The sequence below is a fragment of the Quercus suber genome, unplaced genomic scaffold, assembly GCF_002906115.3.
Source record: "Quercus suber isolate HL8 unplaced genomic scaffold, Cork oak 2.0 scaffold_246, whole genome shotgun sequence".
Lineage (NCBI taxonomy): Eukaryota > Viridiplantae > Streptophyta > Magnoliopsida > Fagales > Fagaceae > Quercus > Quercus suber.
This window is the reverse complement of record NW_027069702.1, coordinates 986,223-1,006,529: the sequence shown is the minus strand read 5'-3', so window position 1 is coordinate 1,006,529 and position 20,307 is coordinate 986,223. Positions and strand designations below refer to the sequence as shown.

Genomic DNA, 20,307 nt, shown 5'->3' with positions numbered 1-20,307 from the left:
GGCAACAAATGGACAGAAATGAAAAGGAAAATTATTCAAAAAAAGACCCCAAGATCTAAGATTGAAACTTTCCTTTTTCTTTTCCTTCCATTCTGATGACCCAACAGAGCAAAAGCAATTCATAATCCAAAAATCAAATCACAAAGAATGATTAGAATGTATCAAAGAAAGGGGAGCCAGATAAACAAAAACGAAATATCTGGATAAAAATAAACCCCCAAGACATTGAAATTCAGTCTATGCCTCAAGAACAAAGCCATCAAGAAACAAATCCTTGCAGCCGAAAGGAGAGGCAAAACACACGCAAACTACCACAATCAGTTATATCATCCAAATCATAGTTGACACCTATACGTTGAAGTTCAAAATACATTTTTAAATCATATACGCTCGCACCTCGTGCACTAACTCGGTTAACAAAAAACTTGAGAACAACACCCATATGTTGAACAGCCTAGCGGATTTGTCAGGAACAGCTTAGCTAGCTGAATCCATGAATGGATTTTTTTTTTTTTTTAAATCCAAATTTATCAACAACACCCATATGTTGATTATGTTCTTAAAACCTTAGCTAATTCCTTAAATAAATTTAAATTATAAAAAAAAAAAAAAAAAAAAAAAAAAAAAACAACAACAACAACACCACCACCACCACCACCACCACCAAAATTATCTAAACTTGTTGGATGAATTCCTATAACGCAAATAAGATAATAAAATAACAATAAAGCTGTCTTAGCTAAGACATTAAACCAGAGCATTTCAAATAGAAATTATAGAGAACAAAAATGAAAATGTAGCAAAGGCAAGGGGAGGCCAGAGAAGTAAGAGGCGACTAAACCGGATAAAGTTGAAGCCCCAGGCCATTGAGCTAAATTGATTTATGCCCCCAGAACAAAGCCATCAAGAAATTGATCCTTAGATCTTAGCCCTTGTAGCTGAAAGAAGAGGCAATCATTATCACACACTCACTCACTCACTCACTACGCTACCACCTTCACCATTTAACAAAAGCAAAAACCCTAAAAAGAGATAGAGATAGAGATAGAGGGAGTACGGCTATAGATGAATTGTGAAGCGGCATATATAGAACGGCAGTTAGCAGGGCTTCAAGTTAAACCCTAGTAGGTGATCACATGACGTCACACTCCTTTCCTTTATTACTGTATAAAGATGCTAATGGGCTTCAAGTTTAGCCCAACCCAACTGGACCCTCTTTGAAGTAGAAAGCTCTCCGTCCCAAAAAAAAAAAAAAACTCTCTTTCTCATTTCATTACTCGACCCGAAATAAACTTTGGAGATCAGATGATTAGATATTAACAAAACCAATTGGGGCATTGATTTTCACATTCTTTATTGTATATTATCTATACATGTCACCTATTTTAAGTTGTAAATGTAAACATCACATGTAAAATTATACACATTAAATATACGAGATGTACATCAACAAATGTAAGAAAACAATTACAGTTAGCAACGTGTTTATCCTTGGAAGTATATCCATTTGATCTTCCCACTTAGATGTATCCATTATCCAAAATTATCGAAATAAACAAAAACAAAAACAAAAATGGTTGTGTCACACTATCGGGAGGACAAGGATAAAAACATTCTAATTTGCTGGGTACAGGTGAAGTATATTCTCATCAAGTTTTAGGATTGAATCGCATCCCCAACCAGAAAGCGTGCAAAAAGTCCGAGAAGGGTTTGGTGGTGAGGGTTTGGTAGTATATTTAATGCATAAATTGGTACGATTCAGGATTCAATTTGAAACTATCGAAAATTATATGGTTTAATTTTTCAACAGTGTTAAACTTCAAGGTTTTCTAAAGTCTAAATTATAATTTAAACAAAAGAATATTTGAAACTCAAAAGGCCAAAGCTAAACATGGCCTATTCCAAAAATTTCCAATGATCAGATGATAAAACTAGGAGGTACCAACACTAGAGTATTAAACAAAGGCAATCCTCCAATCACATAAAAGCATATATTCATCTACACGCCGCAAGTAAATAGATCTTGAGAATAAAACAATATGTATCATTTCAAGCTCCTAATTCACTTTTTAAAAAAAGAAATCAAACAATATCAAGCACTGATCGAGAAATTAAATTTACAGCAGGGGAATCCTTCCTTTTCTTCTCCGTTTTTTCCTTTGACGAGTTCATGTTTCTGGAAAATTCAGTGTGGATTACCCCAACATGGTATCTATTTGTTGTCGGTCTAACCATAAATTGGCATACAGTGTAATAACTCTTATTGTAGGTATATACCGCACCTCGAAAGCAACACTGATTTAAAAGGTATCATCCCTTAAATCTAACAACAACACACGATATGTCATCTTTACTGTCTCTTTTCAATGCTTCAGCTGTTAATTGCTTAGCCGCTTTCTGTGGGTCTTTGATCCTTCTTGCAATATCAACTGCTTCTTGATTAGGCATTACCTGAATATAACGTGCAAAAGGGAAAACGATCTCTTAAAGGTTTACACTAATGCAAGGACAATGTAGACAATCATGTGCCATTTTTTGTATGAACGTGTAGATGGTACTACAGATCTTCAGAGTGAAACAATTACCTTCCAAAGACCATCACTAGCAAGGATTAAAAGTTCAGTATTGGCATCTACAAGAGTCTCTTGTATGTCTGGGTCAGATCGCAAATGTGATTTGAGGCTCTTGTCTCCAAAAGCACGAGAAACTGCCAGCTGCCCGTTGACTCTAGGGACATCCCCTGATAAGATGGCATGACAGAGATCAGGATTATTGCTGTAACATTACCCAACTTCCAAGCTTACCAAATCAAAACACCACAAAGAAAATACCATATCCAAACAGTTATGAATAAACACCATAAGACTTATTGTTTCATTCATAAAAGCTGCTACATTGTGTCTGTGACATATGCAGATCACACAGATCTTTGGCTTAAATCTATTTTATTGGCACTTAGCAAAGTTACTAATGATAAAGATATTTCACATTATTGGAAAGAAAAACAAGTGAGTAGTTTGAATTCATTAAAATTTGCAAGAGACAAGGATAAAGTGGTAACCAATAGCCGGTATGGTCAAAGCACCTTGACTAAGAGAAAGAATACACTTGAATTAAAACTCTTGGCATGGTTAAAGCAAACTGAAGAAAAAACATGTAAAAATCAGTATGGGTGCTCCTTCCTAAGCTTGGACCCACTTTATTCTGCATAAGTCCCCATTGAGAGCAGGGACCATATTTTCTTTGAATGGTCTTTCACACAAATAATTTGGAGGAAGATTACATGCCTGTGTCTGGTTAAAAACTCAAAGTGTCAATGGGATGCTGTGATTGAATTGGGTACTAGAGAGATCCACAAAAAATTTCTCAAAGCCATGTTATGTAAATTGGGCATGGCTGCCACTGTTTACGATATCTGGCTTCAAAGAAATGCCTGGGTCTACAGAGGGCATATCAAATCTGAAGATTCCATCATCACCTCCATCATGTGAGATGTTAAAGCTTGATTTGAGATTTGCAAGAAGGTGAAGGTGAAGCTGTCACTGCAGTAAAAGTTTTATGTTCAAATTGGAGCATCTCTTATAAAGTTTTTAAGAACTGAGGAGGCTTTGCTGTTCTGGTTTATACTTGCCTTAGTTTTACTGTGTAGTAATTCCTAATAGTGCTGATGTATGTGTTGGTTGTTCTGTGGTATTAGGGTACTATTGTCTTGTGCTGCTGTGGGTTTTGGTGTGGTTCTGTGTGGTGCTAGTATGCACTGAGAAGTAGAAATGTTGTGTTCTTTTTTCTTTATTAATGAATTTATCTCTGTTTCATAAACAAATATATATATATATATATATGACCAACATGATAATAAGCAGATTGCTGAGCAGCATAGATTTGTCAAAGGAAGCCAAAAAAAAATCAAGTGACACCTAAGATATACAGAGTAGCACGTTAAAAAAAGATATGTGCAGCAGGGACCCACCCACTTCCTTATAGAGAATTAGAAGTCCCTATTTCTGAAAGAAAGCCCTGAACTTGACCACCACCCAAACTTTTGGTGTCATCTGATATTTACCTAGTATCAACAACTCTGGAGAAGAACAAAACAGCATCATAGTCATCAAGAGGTATAAGCCACATGCTGAGGTATGATACCAAGTTACAAACTCAAAGGAACACCAAAGCAGAGGGCATCCATTTTCACTAGGAGATCGTTTTCTTAAGAGTCAGTTTGGGAATACCTTAGGCTGGGCGTACTATGTATATCACAAACCCAAGACATTGGAGAACTCCCACAAGCCTACAACTATTCAATATGATGACAATAGAGTTATCACCTTCTGCATGGATGCAGGAAATTTTTCTTGTTTTTCTCTTCTTATAGCAAAGAAGGATATCCACTCTGTTTGTGTTATCTCATCCAAGAGGCTCATGATACCCCTAAAAAAAGAAGTCCCTCTCTCCCAATCAACCTGGCTACACTATAGAGCAAAACCCACAATTCAAGGTCATCAGATGTGGGTCTTTCAAAGGGCAGCAGATGCAGTACTATCAGATACTTGTTGACAAAAAATAGTGTAATACCTTTATGATTTTGGACAACACGGATCAGATCGTGAACTCCCTTGTATTTTTCTGAAGTGCCCCAGTGGACTATAAAAATAATTAAGTTATTCCTTGGTTTATTTGATACAGTAACACTAGTGACCAATAGACAGTGTAAGCAAACTCTTTTTTCTGGGTAGTCTTGCATCCAAAGTGAGGAGCACTAAATCCCACCCAACCTCCCAACATGAGAGACATCTAGATGCCTTAAAGATTCATCACTGAAAACCTAAAAAAGTGTCAATACAATGAAAATTTCATGCAGCAATCATATGAGAAATTTGGGATAAGGCTTCTTGTTGTTGTTGTTGCGGTAATCATATGAGAAATTTGAATCGAACAACAAAACTTTGGGGGGGGGGAAAAAAAAAAACTTCTTCTTAGCACCTAATTTATAAGTAGAAAGCTACCAGTTTAGTGGACAGGAATATGATTTGCATGGTAACAACACAGCTACAACATAATCTAGTCCTTGCAATGTGGATCAGCAGAGTTTTTTTTTTAAGACAAAGGCAACTGATCACTTAAAAACAAAATATCTTAATAATAAACCAGGAGGCAGGATGTTTAAAGGCTTGATCAAGCTATGAAACATGAATTCACTCTTTTACTTTCAAGATTATTTGGGTGCATATCAAAGTAAATGGACAGGCCACCTAACCATTAATGGACTAGTTCCCACAAATGCTACTCTGGCTCCTGACAATCAGATAATCACAGAGAGATCTACCAACACTTTTAAGTTCTTATGAAATAATTTCTTGTAGGTGATGATTGATAGTTTTTTTTTTTGGATAAGTGGGTGATGATTGATAGTTTAAATAAATAAATAAAAAGTTTGGCCCCAAGGGAAGGAGGATGGGGAGATTCAAACTAGTGACCTCTGCTTCATGAGGCATGGTCACAGCCGATATTTTCTGAGGAGAACTGGACATTTGTAAGATGCAATTGCATAAATTAATCCAAAAAGATTTTTAAGAAAATAAAAAATGATGCCAGAAATTTGAAGATGAAACTCCATTTAAATGATGATTAACAAATTCTAGCTAGGTAATTATTTCGAATAAAACATCAGCCATGTGTATATTAACTTCAGATGAGTACACATTCAAACAAACTCTTTAAAGAGAGGTGTCTGTGAGAAACCTGGCATGTTTGAGACAAAACCGCCTTTGTTCTCGATGCTGCCTCGCTCGGTGTTGGGCTCATGGTCTATAGACATCTGTATTGCCTGGCCCCCTCTTGAGAGAACTGCTCGTGAATCTCCAACATTGGCTACCCATAATTTTTGGCCATTCATCAAAATTGCAGTTACGGCTGTGGACCCACCCCGCCCCAAGTCAGAACTGTGAGAGAGAATTGCCTGGTCTGTCTTCTCATAGGCTTTTGAGATAGATCTGTTGGGGTCAACCCAAAATTCTTCCTAAAATGATTACATTAGATTGTAAGAAACTAAGAATACACCCTTAAAAGTTATTACATAACCAAGCAAGACTGAAATTTAAAATTCTGTTAAAGTTTAAAAGCAAGACCCCACCTCCTTTAGGATATTGGAAAACAAATGTTTCTGGAGGTAGGAAGGAACAGTATCTCCCAAATGGCCATCATAGATAGCAAATAGTCCTAATTCATGTCCCTCAATCTGCATAAATTTAGCAACATGGTAATCCTCCATGGGATGATTAGCTTTCCCTTTTACTAGGCTGAAACCAAACTTGATTAACCCCTCATGGCTTTTTCCTTTGCCAGAGCTAGATGAGGAACGCCCTCCTACAAGCTACATAACAAAACTATAAATAACAAAAACCTCAATATTAATCTTGCGGCAGTTATATGGTACAGAAGCAAACAAAAGTAGTTGCAAGTTGCAACTTTGAAAACCATTTGCATGAGGCTGCAAGAAGAAGATTAAACAAAGAAATTACTATATTTAATTAATAACTATCATTCCAAACAAATGAAGCATTGAAAGTTATCAAGATAGGAACTTTTTTTTTTCTTTTCCTTCTTATTTTGGTCTCTATTAGTCTATTTTGCTATGTTTATATGATGGTTCTTTTTTTCTTTCCTTTTTTTAGAGTGGGGGAGAGAGAGGATGAACGAAGAGGGTCACCAAAAGTTAGTTAAACAAACTGCAAGTCAGAAAACATGCAGTTGGTTCAATTCCGATCATCAGTTCTTCCTAAAATATGTGGCCTACCAGTGTAAAAATTTCAAAATCTCTTATACCCAATTTCAGCAACCCAGCAAATATCAGTCCAATTCTGTGCTAAAAGTCCCCCATCAAACTCACTAAAGAAGCAAGAAGATAACTTGAACAGTTGAACCACTCAAACTAACTAGATGTGCCATCATCACCTCCAAATCCCCCCAATTATCCATTCTATACAAGTGATTATACCACAAAGAATGATCAATAATCTCACTAAGAACCTGCAAACGTTGAATAATTCAACTGAATAACATCACAAAATTATCATATTCACTCAAGAATCTATACCCCTACTAAGAAAATTGGAGACACAAATCAATCACACAACACAAATAATCCTCTAACAAACAATTAAAGACTATGCCTTTTCAGTTTATTGGTTAACCTTTTCACAACACAGAACATATTGATTGGTATTAGAGACAAACTGATAGACACATAAAGTTTTTTTAAAAAAAAAAAAATTCCTTACCTTAGAGTAGGAACCACTAAAACAGCAGAGCCTATCCATAATAGGAATTCAACAGCCACTTCAACTTCTTCAACTAAAATTTCAACATCCAACCCCTGTAGCCACCTCCAACCCAGATTTCAAACCAAACCCACCTCCCCAATTTCACAAACTGCACAATCAAAAACAATAGTTGATCATTATAATATGAAATGAACAAAAACCCTACAACTATTAAAACCCTAAAGCCTTAAAGTCCCCCAAGAAAAAGCCACAAAAGCTAAAAACAAGTAACAAGAACAAACCAAAACTGGGTTATTGAGAAATTCCTCTTACCGATCCAACTGAAAGCCAAAAATGGCTGAACTTTGTTGTTTTGGCTGTGATTTGTATGCTTGCTCCTCTTGTTGTTATTAGCTCGCACACAAGCTATTGAATAAAAAGAGTTGATAATTTTATAAATAAATAAAATAAAATAAAATAAGAAAAGAAAAAGGGAGAGGGAATATTTGAAATCTTTTTTCTTAAAAGAAAAAAAAAGTTTGTGAGACGAAGGAATCGAAGGAGAGCTATGTGTTTCTTTATGGAGGTGATGATTTTTTTTAGAACCGTTTGGAGGAGACTTGCCAATGAGAAAGATATTATTATTTATAAGTAAAAGATAAAAAAAGGCTGACACTTAGCAGAGCAGACTTACTTTCCTGTTGACTTTGCTGTATCTATTTCTACTGTTTCTTTCTTTGTTTATTTATTAGTTATGGTTAGGTATTTATTAATTAACTATTTTAAGAAATATTTTATATTATTTTTAAGATAAATATAAAATGTAGTAAAAAGAGAAAGGTATTTTTTTTTAAATTATTTCTAAAATTATTTTATAAAATAATATTAGGGCATTTATTAGCTTTTTGGATGGTAGTACAAATTTTTTACATGTATTAACTCAACCCAATCTAGTTTACTATTTTTTTTTTTGCTACAGTTTTGACGTTACATACTATGGATGATTGCTTTTTACTTGTATATAGATTCGCAATTTTTTTTTTCTACTATTCACACTCTACCACATCATAATTGTGGCAAATAAGTTGTGAATAATTTGTTGCCCCATATTTTTTCTCAAGGTAATTCTATTACTAGGTAAAAAGTAGTTGTATCAGAGTATTCGCACTAGGGATTGCAAATGCCAAATGTAAGGTGGGGTTGACATTTCAAGCCCAAAACTGCTTGGCATTTGGGATTGTAAATGGCTACAATTGTAAAAATTTTTGGAATTATGCTACAGTGCAATTCTACATGTAGCTCAATTGCACTGTAGCTCAATTGTAAAAAAAAAATTATTCCTTTGACTCTCCCACTCTCTACACTCTGTGTCTCCCACGTCTCTCTCTCTTTCAGATTTCTCCCTCTCCTTTTGCTCTATCTAAGCGATTTCTCCCTCTCCCTTTGCTTTCCATCAGGCCACCGTTGGCCACCATCGCCCAGCAACGCCAAGCCTAGGTCGCGTCTCAATGTTTTGCTCTGATGTGGCTTTGTTGTTTTGCTCCAATGGGTTTGCTCCGATGTGGGTGTGGTTTGTGGGTTTCTTGGTAGAGATTGGTGGGTTTCTTGGTGTAGATTGGTTCGGCGTGGGTCGTGGCTCTCTCAAGTCCGGTGTGAGTCATGGGTTTTGGGTCTTGAATCGGTTGCATTGGTTGGGTTTTGAATCGGTGTGAATCGTGGCAGGTTGTGATGGCTTTAGGGTTGAGGATTGTGGTGGATCGACGGGTTTGGAGTTTTGGGATATGTGGGTTTTTTTTTTTTTTGTTATTGCTGTGATCGGTTGGGGGTTGCCATGGTTTGGTTTGGTTTGTTTTTTATTTTGATTTTGTGGGTTGCCGTGATTTTGATTTTTTTGTGCTTGAAGATGACTTTGGTTTTCAACTGATAAAAATCAGTTTAGGTACTAAGTTTTGGAGATAAAACTCAGTTTGGGTATGTACTTGGTGGTGGTGGTGGTAGCAGGTGGTTGCAGAGGTGATTTGGGTTTTGGGATATATTATTTTATTGGGTAGATATATTATTTTAATGAGTACAATAGGAAAATAAAAGTTGAGATGTTGGGAGTGTTGTAAAATGGTATGGTATAATTGATAAAGTAATTTTTTAGGATGGTAAAATAGGATAGAGTAGCATTTGCTGATGTGAATGCTCTCACAATTATTCTACGTCATAGTGTCTTTAACTTTTACATGAAGTCACCATTTTTTTCTCCGTTACTCAAATACTGCAACATGGACAATTATAGTAAAGATTATAGTTTTTTTCTTTTTCTTTTTTGTGGTCCTATAATATGTGGTTCATGGGCCTCCACTAACCACCACCCCCCCCCCCCCCCAAAAATCTAATGGTAAACTACTTTTTTTTTTTTTTTTTTTTTTTTTTTTTTTGAGAATGAAGACATTAAACTTTAGGCATAAATGCACTTTTGGTCCTTACATTTTATTTTTACCACTTTTAGTCTCTAAACCAATTAACACATGACATTTAAGTCCTTATCGTCAGCCAACTAATGGGAAAAGCTGAGGTGGCAGATGGAATACCCTGTTAGCTGATGTGGCGATTAAAATATTATTTGGCATTTTTATATGCCATGTCAGCATTTTAATTTTAAAAAAAGCCACATCAGATAAAAATAATATAAAAATTTCTAACCTAATTATTTTTTAAAAAAAGAAAAGAAATTAGTTAAATTAATTTTTTTTTTTTGAAGAACATGAAGAACTTAGAACTATGTGTTCTTCATTTTCTTCCCCAACTAAGCTTGCCCAGAAAATTAAAAATTAAAAATATACTTTTCTTTTCTTGCATTTTCTTAGCAACCAAACCCATAAAATCACTTAGATTTACAAAATAAAAAGACATGCCCATAAAAATTTACAAAACACAAACATTCAACAAGATTTTCTTATGCTTTGAAACCAAACACAAAAAACACAAAACTCAAACCCAGATTTTTGGCCTCCATGCACAACCAAACCACAAACAACCACACAACCTTAAATTCAACAACTCGCACACCTTTAACCCCAGATCTGAAGCCGCAGATTTAGTTAGCCTATGGGTTTTGAGAGAAAGCCACCGCTGGTTTCGGCCATCAATTTAGAGAGAGAAAGTTTGGGTTTTCGTCCTTGGGTTTAGAGATAGAGAACTAGGTTTTTACTTCAAACTCAACCCGATCCATGCAATCATCATCCTTATCCATTACAGTAATGACAAGTAGCAAAGCCTGAATAAGATCTTTAGAGAAAGCGTACAAATTCCAACAAACCCACAAATAGTCAATTTGGATTCAGACAACATACACCACAAACCCACAAACCTAGATCAACAAAACTCACAACCCACAAACCCATCGTCGGAATACATATCTCAACCACGATCTACACCAATGAGCTGAGAGATAGAGAGATGAAAGAGAGAGACTTACTGATTTGGGATAGAGAGACAACGATTTGTGAGTTAGAGAGAGTTTGAGCCATTTGGGTCTGAGTTTGAGCGAATCGTGAAAGAGAGAGTAGGTCATTCTGTGAAAGAAAAGAAGAGAACCACTGTTGATTGTGGTGGTGGCGGTAGTGGCGATGGGTAGGGGAGGCCGGCCATGGAGTTTGAAAGAGTTGTGAGAGTTTTGGAAGGGAGAGGAAGGTTTGAGATTTAGAAGGGATGGGAACCGGTTTGAAGGTTTTCTTTTGAGTGTGTGAAAATTTTTTGGGTTTGGATGCCAAGAAAATACATGAAAAGAAAGAAAGAAAAGGAAGCCAAAGAAAGGGGAAGAAAATAACGATTAATTTGCTAAAAATATGAGTCAATCTTTTGGGGAAGAATACAAAGAACACAAAGAAAATGAAGAACACATAGTTCTGAGTTCTTCATGTTCTTCCAAAAAATAGAAAAAAATTAATTTAAGTTTTTTTTTTTAAATTTATTTTCTTTTTTGGTTTAAATTTTCTGACATGGCTTTTTATTAAAAAAAATTAAAATGCTGACGTGGCATATAAAAATGCCAAATAATATTTTTTAATAATATTTTAATCGCCACATCAGCGCCACGTCAGCTAACAGAGTGTTTTGTTTGCTACCTCAGCTTTTCCAGTTAGCTGGTCGACAGTAATGACTTAAATGTCATGCGTTAATTGGTTTAGGGACTAAAAGTGGTAAAAATAAAATGTAGGGACCAAAATGAAAAAAAAGTGTAAAATGTAGGAACCAAAAGTGCATTTACGCTTAAACTTTATTAAGAAAATCAGCCATGGTTGGCTAGGAATATAGAAGCCAAGTTTGGAGGAATATTCTCTGTCCACATTGAGAAACCTCTAACATGTCTAGTATCTTTAGCTAGGTTATGCGCTACACTATTGCCCGAACGGCGAACATGGCAAAAGGAAACACAACTGCCTGCCACTATCATGGACTTCGCTGAGCTGAGTATGTGACCATAGGGGGAAAAGGACTTTTCATTTGAGTTCAGGGTGTTTAGTATGTTGCCTAAATCTCTTTCCAAGATAAATGAAGTGAATCCAAGGTTCTATGCAAAGGATAAGGCTTTAGCTGCAGCCATTGCTTTAGCTATATCTGGGGAGAAAGGGAGACTAGCTTGTTCAGATAGGGAGGCGATTGCTTGCCCAGTACTATCTCGAACAATCACTCCTAGGTCGGCTTTCTCTATATCTTTGAATAAAGCTTCGTTGAAATTTACTTTGACTCTTCCTGCCAAAGGAGGAAACCAATTAACCCGAACTGAGGAGCTGTGTTGAATCTGCTTTGGGGCTTCAAATATAGCTTGGTGGAATATGGCAAGAGCATGTGAAGCTGCATGGAGTACTTGTGACAACGAATATTCTTTGGATGAAGTTCGTACCTGGTTTCGACAATGCCAAATGGTCCACATAACTGATGCTATTAACTCTACATTCTTTTGCTCCTCATGTGTGAAAATAAGCACCTTTCAGATTGATGGGAAAGTTTTTGATTATCTGAAGGTGAGCGAAGGAATGGAATCCCAGATTGGCGTAAGCTGATTACATCCCCATAATGCATGGTATATGTCTTCCACCTCCACCTTGCATAGTTCACAAGTATCTTCAGTCAAGATGTGCCGCCGTTGCAGGTTTTATTTGACAAGAAGGGCATTTCGACAAGCCCTCCAAAGGAAGTTGCAAACCTTGTTTTGGACTGAGAGACCCCATATCATCTTCCATAGCCCATTATCATTAGGAGTAGGACTTGTCTGTTGGTCGCTAGAGTACTCCGTGGCTAGAAACTTAGAGCCCGACTTCACTGTGTAGCTACCTGATGGAGTAAATGGCCAAACCACTACATCTTCTACCTTGTTCATACAAAGAAGGATGCTTGAAATTAACTCTGCCTTGTGGGGTATCAATTGTCCCTGCAGTAGGTTTTTATCCATTTATGTATGACTGGATCAATGTGGTCTGAGACCCTCATGTTTTCAAAGCCTTGCACTACTTGTGAGCTGACCCGAGGCTGTGTTGGAGAAGGCAACCATGCATCATTCCACACACTTATGGCCTCTCCACATTCAACTCTCCACCTGACCCTCTTCAATAATAAATCCCGCCCTTTTAAGATACTTTGCCATGCATAGGAACCTGTGATTGAATTTGGGGCTTCCAAAATGGAATAATGGGGGAAAAAATCTCACTTTGAAGACTCTATAGAATAAGAAATTTTTGTGGTGTAGTAATCTCCATGCTTGCTTTGTCCAAAGTGCATCATTAAAAATAGCTAGGTCTTTGAAACCCATTCCTACTTCACCAGTGTACTTTTCTTCTATCTCCTTTATGCTTCCACCAAAATTTCCTAGTGAGACTCTCAATGTCTACACAAAGACCCAAAGGAAGTTTGAAGCAACTCATTATGTAAGTTGGGATTGCTTGAACCATTGCCTTGATAAGGATTTCCCTTCCTGCCTGAGACAACAGTTTCTCCTTCCACCCCTGTAGTTTTTTCCACACCCTCTCCTTTATGAAGTTGAACCTAGCTTTCTTATGTCTCCCTATTAATGATGGCAGTCCCAAGTACTTCTCATATTTCACAATCTCTAGTACATCCAGTGCAATTTTGATGTGGTTCTTAATTTCCTCAGAAGTGGATTTATTGAAGAAGATGGTGGTTTTGTTTTTGTTGATTTGTTGACCCGAGCATCTGCCATAAATTTCTAGGATTTTCATAATATGTTGACATTCTTGAATAGTGGCCCTGCAAAACAATAGACTATCATTTGCAAACAGGAAATGGGTTAGTCTGGGGCTATTTCTACAAAGAGAATAAGCCATGATAACACCTTGTGCTGCCGCCTTATTAATGAGGCCAAGTAAGCCCTCAGTGCACAATAAAAATAGAATTGGTGAAAGTGGGTACCCTTGGCGGATACCTCTAAAGGGTTTGATCATCCCTTTAGGTTCTCCATTAACCAGTATAGAATAGGAAACTGTTCTGACACACAACATCAACAGAGTAATCCATTTTTCAGTGAAACCCAACTGTCTCATAACAGATTCAAGGTATGACCACTCCACCCTATCATAGACTTTGCTCATGTCTAATTTAATTGCCATGTAATCTTCCTTTCCACCATGTTTCTGCATACTATGGAGAGACTCAAATGCAACCAAAATATTATCAGAAATAAGCCTACTTTTTGTAAAAGCACTCTGATTCTCAGTAATAACATTTGGTAAAAAAATTTTGAGTCTATTGGCCAAGACTTCAGAAAAAATCTTATAAAGCACATTGCAAAGACTTATGGGTCTAAAATCTGAAGCATGCTTAGGGGATTTACTGAGAATCTGACCAAGAGTACTCCAAATGTGTTGGTAGAATAGAGGTGGCATGCCATCTGGTCATGGGGCTCTTAGTGGGGCCATTTCATTGATTGCCTTTTGCACCTCCCAAGTTGTGAATTCTAATGATAGTTGGTGGTTCATATCTGCATTGATCACTTTTTGGATTGAATTTGTGGCTTCCTCACACTATGTGCCTATGCTGAAGTGAACAGCCCTTGAAAATAGGACACTAATATGTCAGCCACTTCCTTATTGCATGTGCTCCATTGCCTTGTTGAAGCCCGTAGCCTCTGAATTGTATTTTTCCTCTTCCGTTGTGTTGCCCTACTATGGAAAAATTTAGAGTTTCAGTCTCCCTGTGAAGCCCATAACACTTTGGACCTTTGAAACCACATCCGTTGCTCTTTATCCACCAGACTTGCTGTCTCCTTTTTTTAATTCTTGAAGCTGAAAATTCTGACCAATCCGCATGCCTTCTTTTTCTGCATGAACCCAGTCTTTTCTTTTCTGTTTTAGCAACATTTTGACATTACCAAAGTGATCCCTGCTCCATTTCAACAGCTCCTTTCCACATTTTTCGATCTTGTACACCGTTCTAAAGGTTGGATCATCTATGCCTCTAGCATCCCAAACCGCTTCTCCTATTTCAGAACATCCTCGGTTAGACAGCCACATCTTTTTGAATCTGAAGAGTTTTGGTGTATTATGGAAATCTAATCCCACAGTGTTGATCCATAATGGGTAGTGAATCGATGAGTCGACAGTTAAGTGTTGGACTTTTGTACCTGCAAATCTCAAAAGCCAATCGTTAGTTGCAAAAGCCTGATCAAGCCGCTCCCCTATGGAGTGACTTGTAGAAAAGTGTTTCTGCCATGTAAAATGATGGCCTGAAAATCCAAGGTCAATAAAACCACATTCATCCACCACATCCAGGAATAACTGCATTGTTAGTGTATAGATTAGCCCATTGGGCTTAGCCTAGTATATTACTTGTACTATACTTCTATTACTTGTACTGCACACATACCTAGCCTATATAAAGGCTCTCTTTTGTATATTGTTACATACATAATATTATACAGACTATTCAGTCATTCTCTCTCTTTTTATATTGTTAACATGGTATCAGAGCCTTTCCTCTGATTTTTTGGTTCCTGTGGACATCTCCGGCGTTCTTCCGCTGCCCTCGCCTTCATCCGGTAGTCACTGTCGGAAGCGAGTCACCGCCGTCACGCCCACAAACCTAGAACACTCGGATTTCGTCAGTTTGTTGATCAAACAGCCAAAGTAAAGGCATACATTGACAGATCTGACAGTCCCGAGCAAAACCCAACAAAAATCTGCCAGAAACAGCCTTCCACGCGCCCCCACGCGCCGCCAGAAGTTTCTGCCTCACGAGCACGAGTCGCCACGCGCTGCCACGCGCCTCCACGCGCCGTCTCTCCAGTACACGCGCTTCACGCGCCGTCCACTCGCCGTCCACGCGCCTCACGCGCCCTGCTCCGTTTCACGGACTGCCACGTCAGCCCTAGGGTGACGTCACTCAGCCACGTCAGCATCCACGTCAGCATCAGCCGTTGACCTTTGACCATTGACCGTTGACTTTGACCAAGGTCAAAATTTTTCAACAGGACCTGTCTTGCTCAGTTTTTCGCGTAGATTCCGATTTTGGGCTCCGTTTCTGCATTTGAGGTCTCTAAATCTCAGTTTTTGGTCATTTTCTTCATTATGGCTCAACAAAGTGAACGCGACATCATACGTCCTATCACCATTATGTTGGATGGTCCTACTAGCTATCATGCATGGTCTCAGAATATGACTGTTTTTCTCAAGGGTCGTAAACTGTGGAGATATGTGACTGGTTCAATTCCTAAACCAGTACCAAACCCTAAGTCCAAATCATAGCTGCTGAAGAGTCTTCCACGACTACTGTTACAACAGATGAGATCGCCTAGAGGAATGGGAGAGTATTCAGAGTAAGATATTGTCTTGGTTTATTAATACCTCTATTCCCTCCATTCATAATCTTCTTCCTCGTCTTGAGACTGCTGAGGCTGCTTGGAAGTTTTAGCCGATCGCTATAATTGTACTAATGATTCAAGCTTAGAGTTCCATATTGAATCAAAACTTTATCAAATGCGACAAGAGACAGGTCAGTCCATTTCTGATTTTTATTCTCAGACTTCTACTATGTGGGAACAACTCTCTGCTGCAGATCCTCCACTAGTGTGTTCTAAGGACATTGAGCTCTTTGCCAAATATCGGGATCGCCGTAAATTTATGCACTTCATGATGGGTCTGCGTGAGGATTTTGAGCCTACTAGGGCTTCTCTGCTTAGCCGGTTTCCTACTCCTTCTCTTGATGCTGCAGTGAAGGAGCTCATCTCTGAGGAAAACCGTCGGCCTGCTTATCACATGTCATCTGATCATGTCTTGGCTACACCATCTCCACAGCCTCCCATTGCTGCATTCACTGCTCCTCCACGGATAAACTCTAGGCGTCCCACCTCTCAGTCTTCCAAAGGTACTCGCTGTGAGTTTTGCCGTGCTAAAGGCCATGACATCTCAGTTTGTCGTAAACTGCAGAAATTTGTGCAAGAGCAGAATAAAGCTTCTCTTCCTCGGGCAGCTGCTGTATGTCCTTCAGATCCATCGGTTCCTACAGGTCCATCTTTGACTTCCTCACTTACTACGGCTGATATTGAGGCAGTTGTTCAACAGGTTTTATCCCGCACTTCCACTGCCCTTTCTGTCACCTCAGGTAAACAACCTTGGTTTTTTGATACTGCATGTTGTAACCATATGACTCCTGATGAATCCCAATTTTCTGATAAGGCACCCTTAGAACATCCAATCACCATTTACACTGCTGATGGAACTCCTATGCCTGTTAGTCATAAAGGAACAATCTCTTCTCCTTGTTTATCCCTTAGTGACACTTTTCATATCCCAAAGTTATCCCTCAATTTGCTTTCTGTTGGTCAACTTTGTGAATTAGGCGTAGATCTTCTCTTTACTAATCATGGTGTGGATGTGCAGGATCCCCGGACAGGTCAAGTGCTTGGGACAGGCCGTAAGGTTGGTCGCATGTTTGAGGTTCATGACTTGAAGATTCCTTCACAAGTTGTTTCTGCAGCTGCTACCACTACCACCTCCTCACCTGATCTATGGCATGCTCGTCTTGGTCATCCATCCTTATCTCGTCTCTGTTGTTTTCTTGGTTATGGTGTTACTCAAAAGGGGTTTCGCTGCTATGATCCCATTTCTCATCGTCTTCGTGTCTCTCGTCATGTTGAGTTTTGGGAACATCGTCCTTTTACGAGTCTTCAGCAGTTTTCTACATCCTCTTCCTCTGAGTCTCCCATTTTTACTGATCTTTTCCTCCCTCTCTATCCTGAACTTGTGGAGGATTCTTCAACATCGGCTGCCTCTCCAGACGACTCATCTCCGGTTCTGTCCCCGGCATATGACCTGCCTGTCTTGGATCCTGTGGCACCACCCTCTCCTGAGTCTCCTGATGGTCCTGAACTTCGTCGTTCCACTCGGGTAAGCATTCCTCCCCCTTATCTCTCTGATTATCATTGCTCTTTTGCCCTTGCCACCCTCTATGAACCTCACACCTATCGTGAGGCCCATACTGACCCTCTTTGGCAGCAAGCTATGAATGATGAACTAGATGCCCTTCATAAAAATCACACTTGGGATATGGTTGATTTGCCTCCTGGTCAGTCTGTAGTAGGTTGTAGGTGGGTTTACAAGATCAAGACCAAGGCTGATGGATCTGTTGAACGATACAAGGCTCGCCTAGTTGCCAAGGGCTTTACCCAAGAGTATGGCATTGACTATGAGGAAACATTTGCTCCTGTTGCTCGCCTTACATCTGTCAGATGTCTCATTGCTGTGGCTGCTGTTCGCCGTTGGCCTCTTTATCAAATGGATGTGAAGAATGCTTTCCTCAATGGAGACCTTCAAGAAGAAGTGTACATGCAACCACCCCCTGGCTATCCACATTCAGGCAGTCAAGTTTGTCGCCTTCGCCGTGCTCTTTATGGCCTCAAGCAGGCTCCTTGAGCTTGGTTTGAAAAGTTCAGCTCAGTTGTTGCTCAGCAGGGTTTCACTTCGAGTCCTCATGACACTGCTCTCTTCGTCCGAAGATCCTCTGCTGGTATCACTCTTATTCTTCTCTATGTTGATGATATGATTATTACTGGAGATGATTCTGCAGGTATCCGCTCTCTTCAACACTTCCTTAGTCAGCATTTTGAGATGAAAGATTTGGGTACTCTCAGCTATTTTCTTGGGCTTGAAGTTACCTCATCCTCTAATGGATACTATCTTTCCCAAGCTAAATATGCTTCTGATCTTCTCTCTAAAGCCGGTATCACTGACAACAAGACTGTTTCCGCTCCTTTGGAATATAATGCAAAGCTCACACCCTTGGATGGTGAACCTATATCTGATGCTACTCGCTATCGTCAGTTGGTTGGTAGTCTGATCTATCTCACTGTTACTCGTCCGGATATTTCACATGCCATGGGTATGGTTAGTAAATTCATGGATGCCCCTCGTTCTATCCACTATGCTGCTGTTCTTTGGATTCTTCGATATGTCAAGGGTACACTTTATCATGGTCTACACTACTCCTCTCGGTCTTCTCTTGAGCTTCATGCTTATTCAGATGCAGACTGGGCAGGTGATCCGACTGATCGATGCTCTATCATAGGTTTTTGTTTCCTGTTGTGTACTTCTCTTGTCTCATGGCGTAGCAAAAAGCAGGATGTTGTTTCCCGTTCTAGTACTGAGGTTGAGTATCGTGCCCTTGCCGACACCACCTGCGAGCTTGTCTGGCTTCGCTGGCTCTTGGCTGACATGGATGCTCCGCAGCCCAATGCTACTCCTCTTTATTATGACAATCATAGTGCTATCTACATTGCTCATAATGATGTCTTCCACGAACGCACCAAGCACATTGAGATCGACTGCCACATCACTCGCCAGCATCTTAAGAAAGGCAATCTCAAGTTGTTCTCTATCTCATCTGCTGACCAGCCTGCTGATATCTTTACCAAGTCTCACCCGCCTGGTCGTCTTCGAGATCTTGTATCCAAACTCCAGTTGGCTTCCTCCTTGCCACCTCGAGTTTGAGGGGGGATGTTAGTGTATAGATTAGGTTAGAGTTAGCCCATTGGGCTTAGCCCGGTATATTACTTGTACTGCACTTATGTTACTTGTACTGCACACATACCTAGTGTCACGACCCAAATCCATGAAACATGAATTTAGATGCATGACTAACGTGCCAATCTTGCACAAATAAAAGTAAAATTAATCCAAAATAATTTAAAACTCCAAAGAAACAATGCTCTTAATAAATAACCTCTTACAAAAATCTAAACTCCACAAATTGGAAATAGTCTCCAAAATATAAATCATGAATTACAAAATAAGGATAACTAAAATTCTATAAGTCTTCAAGTAATATAGAATTCGCCTACAACTTCCACGCTCAACCTTGCACCTTACAAAGCGATCAGAATGTCCTATATTCCCAACTACACTTCAATCTGAAAAATAATAATTGATGGGGTGAGCCACATCTAGTAAGTAATTATACAGAATACACAACAGAACAGAGTCAAGCAACGCACGAGTATTTTGATTTTTTTCACAAACTCATTTAATGATATCAAAAATAATTATTCCAAAACATATAATGAATCACTTAATACATATGTAATCACATCTTAAAATCATTAGAAATCACATACATAAAATTGACCAGAGCACAGTGTCACATATACACATCACATATTCTCACATACAATCCTGTGAGCGGATACCAACATCTAACCCCTGCTGGTGAGGGATCAACACATATTCTCACATACAATCCTGTGAGTGGATTTACACATATACCTGATATATCTGATCAATTCCAAAAAACACTTATTTTGAGTCACATATCACAAAACACAATTTACGCAAAATATAATAATTTACTTGATATTAACAATTTCTTTTTCAAATACAAGGGCATATCAAAGATCACAATATCAAATAGAACATAAATCAAAGGATGCTTGACTCTCTTAGGGAATGAATAAGAATTGAAGAGTTTCTATAAATATTTTTACAATTTTTGAGTAAATTTAAAAACCCAACTTGCTAAAAGAAACGTCTTAAATACACTTTGGAAAATAAGAATA

General features: G+C 38.5%; 3 protein-coding genes across 4 annotated transcripts; 1 reads left to right on the top strand and 2 right to left on the bottom strand.

Moving 5' to 3' along the window:
* Positions 1-1,955: 1,955 nt before the first annotated feature.
* LOC111997274 (probable protein phosphatase 2C 10) lies at positions 1,956-7,884 on the bottom strand. 2 transcript variants are annotated; one of them, XM_024029348.2, is made up of 6 exons: positions 7,593-7,884; positions 7,278-7,428; positions 6,131-6,370; positions 5,740-6,016; positions 2,586-2,740; positions 1,956-2,451 (listed from the first exon to the last, which is right to left on the bottom strand). In XM_024029348.2, exons 2-6 carry the CDS (start codon positions 7,314-7,316, stop codon positions 2,311-2,313), a joined length of 852 nt encoding a protein of 283 aa, XP_023885116.1. In that variant the 5' UTR covers positions 7,317-7,428; positions 7,593-7,884; the 3' UTR covers positions 1,956-2,310. The 2 variants fall into 2 exon arrangements, with proteins under 2 accessions (XP_023885116.1, XP_023885117.1); XM_024029349.2 differs by having other exon boundaries at positions 6,131-6,363.
* Positions 7,885-14,506: 6,622 nt separating this feature from the next.
* LOC112004636 (uncharacterized) lies at positions 14,507-15,046 on the bottom strand. The gene has a single exon (XM_024036873.1). The coding sequence runs from the start codon at positions 15,044-15,046 to the stop codon at positions 14,507-14,509; it is 540 nt and encodes a 179-aa protein (XP_023892641.1).
* Positions 15,047-18,059: 3,013 nt separating this feature from the next.
* LOC136070610 (uncharacterized mitochondrial protein AtMg00810-like) lies at positions 18,060-19,246 on the top strand. The gene is made up of 2 exons (XM_065780755.1): positions 18,060-18,177; positions 18,327-19,246. Exons 1-2 carry the CDS (start codon positions 18,060-18,062, stop codon positions 19,244-19,246), a joined length of 1,038 nt encoding a protein of 345 aa, XP_065636827.1.
* The last annotated feature ends 1,061 nt before the right edge of the window (positions 19,247-20,307 follow it).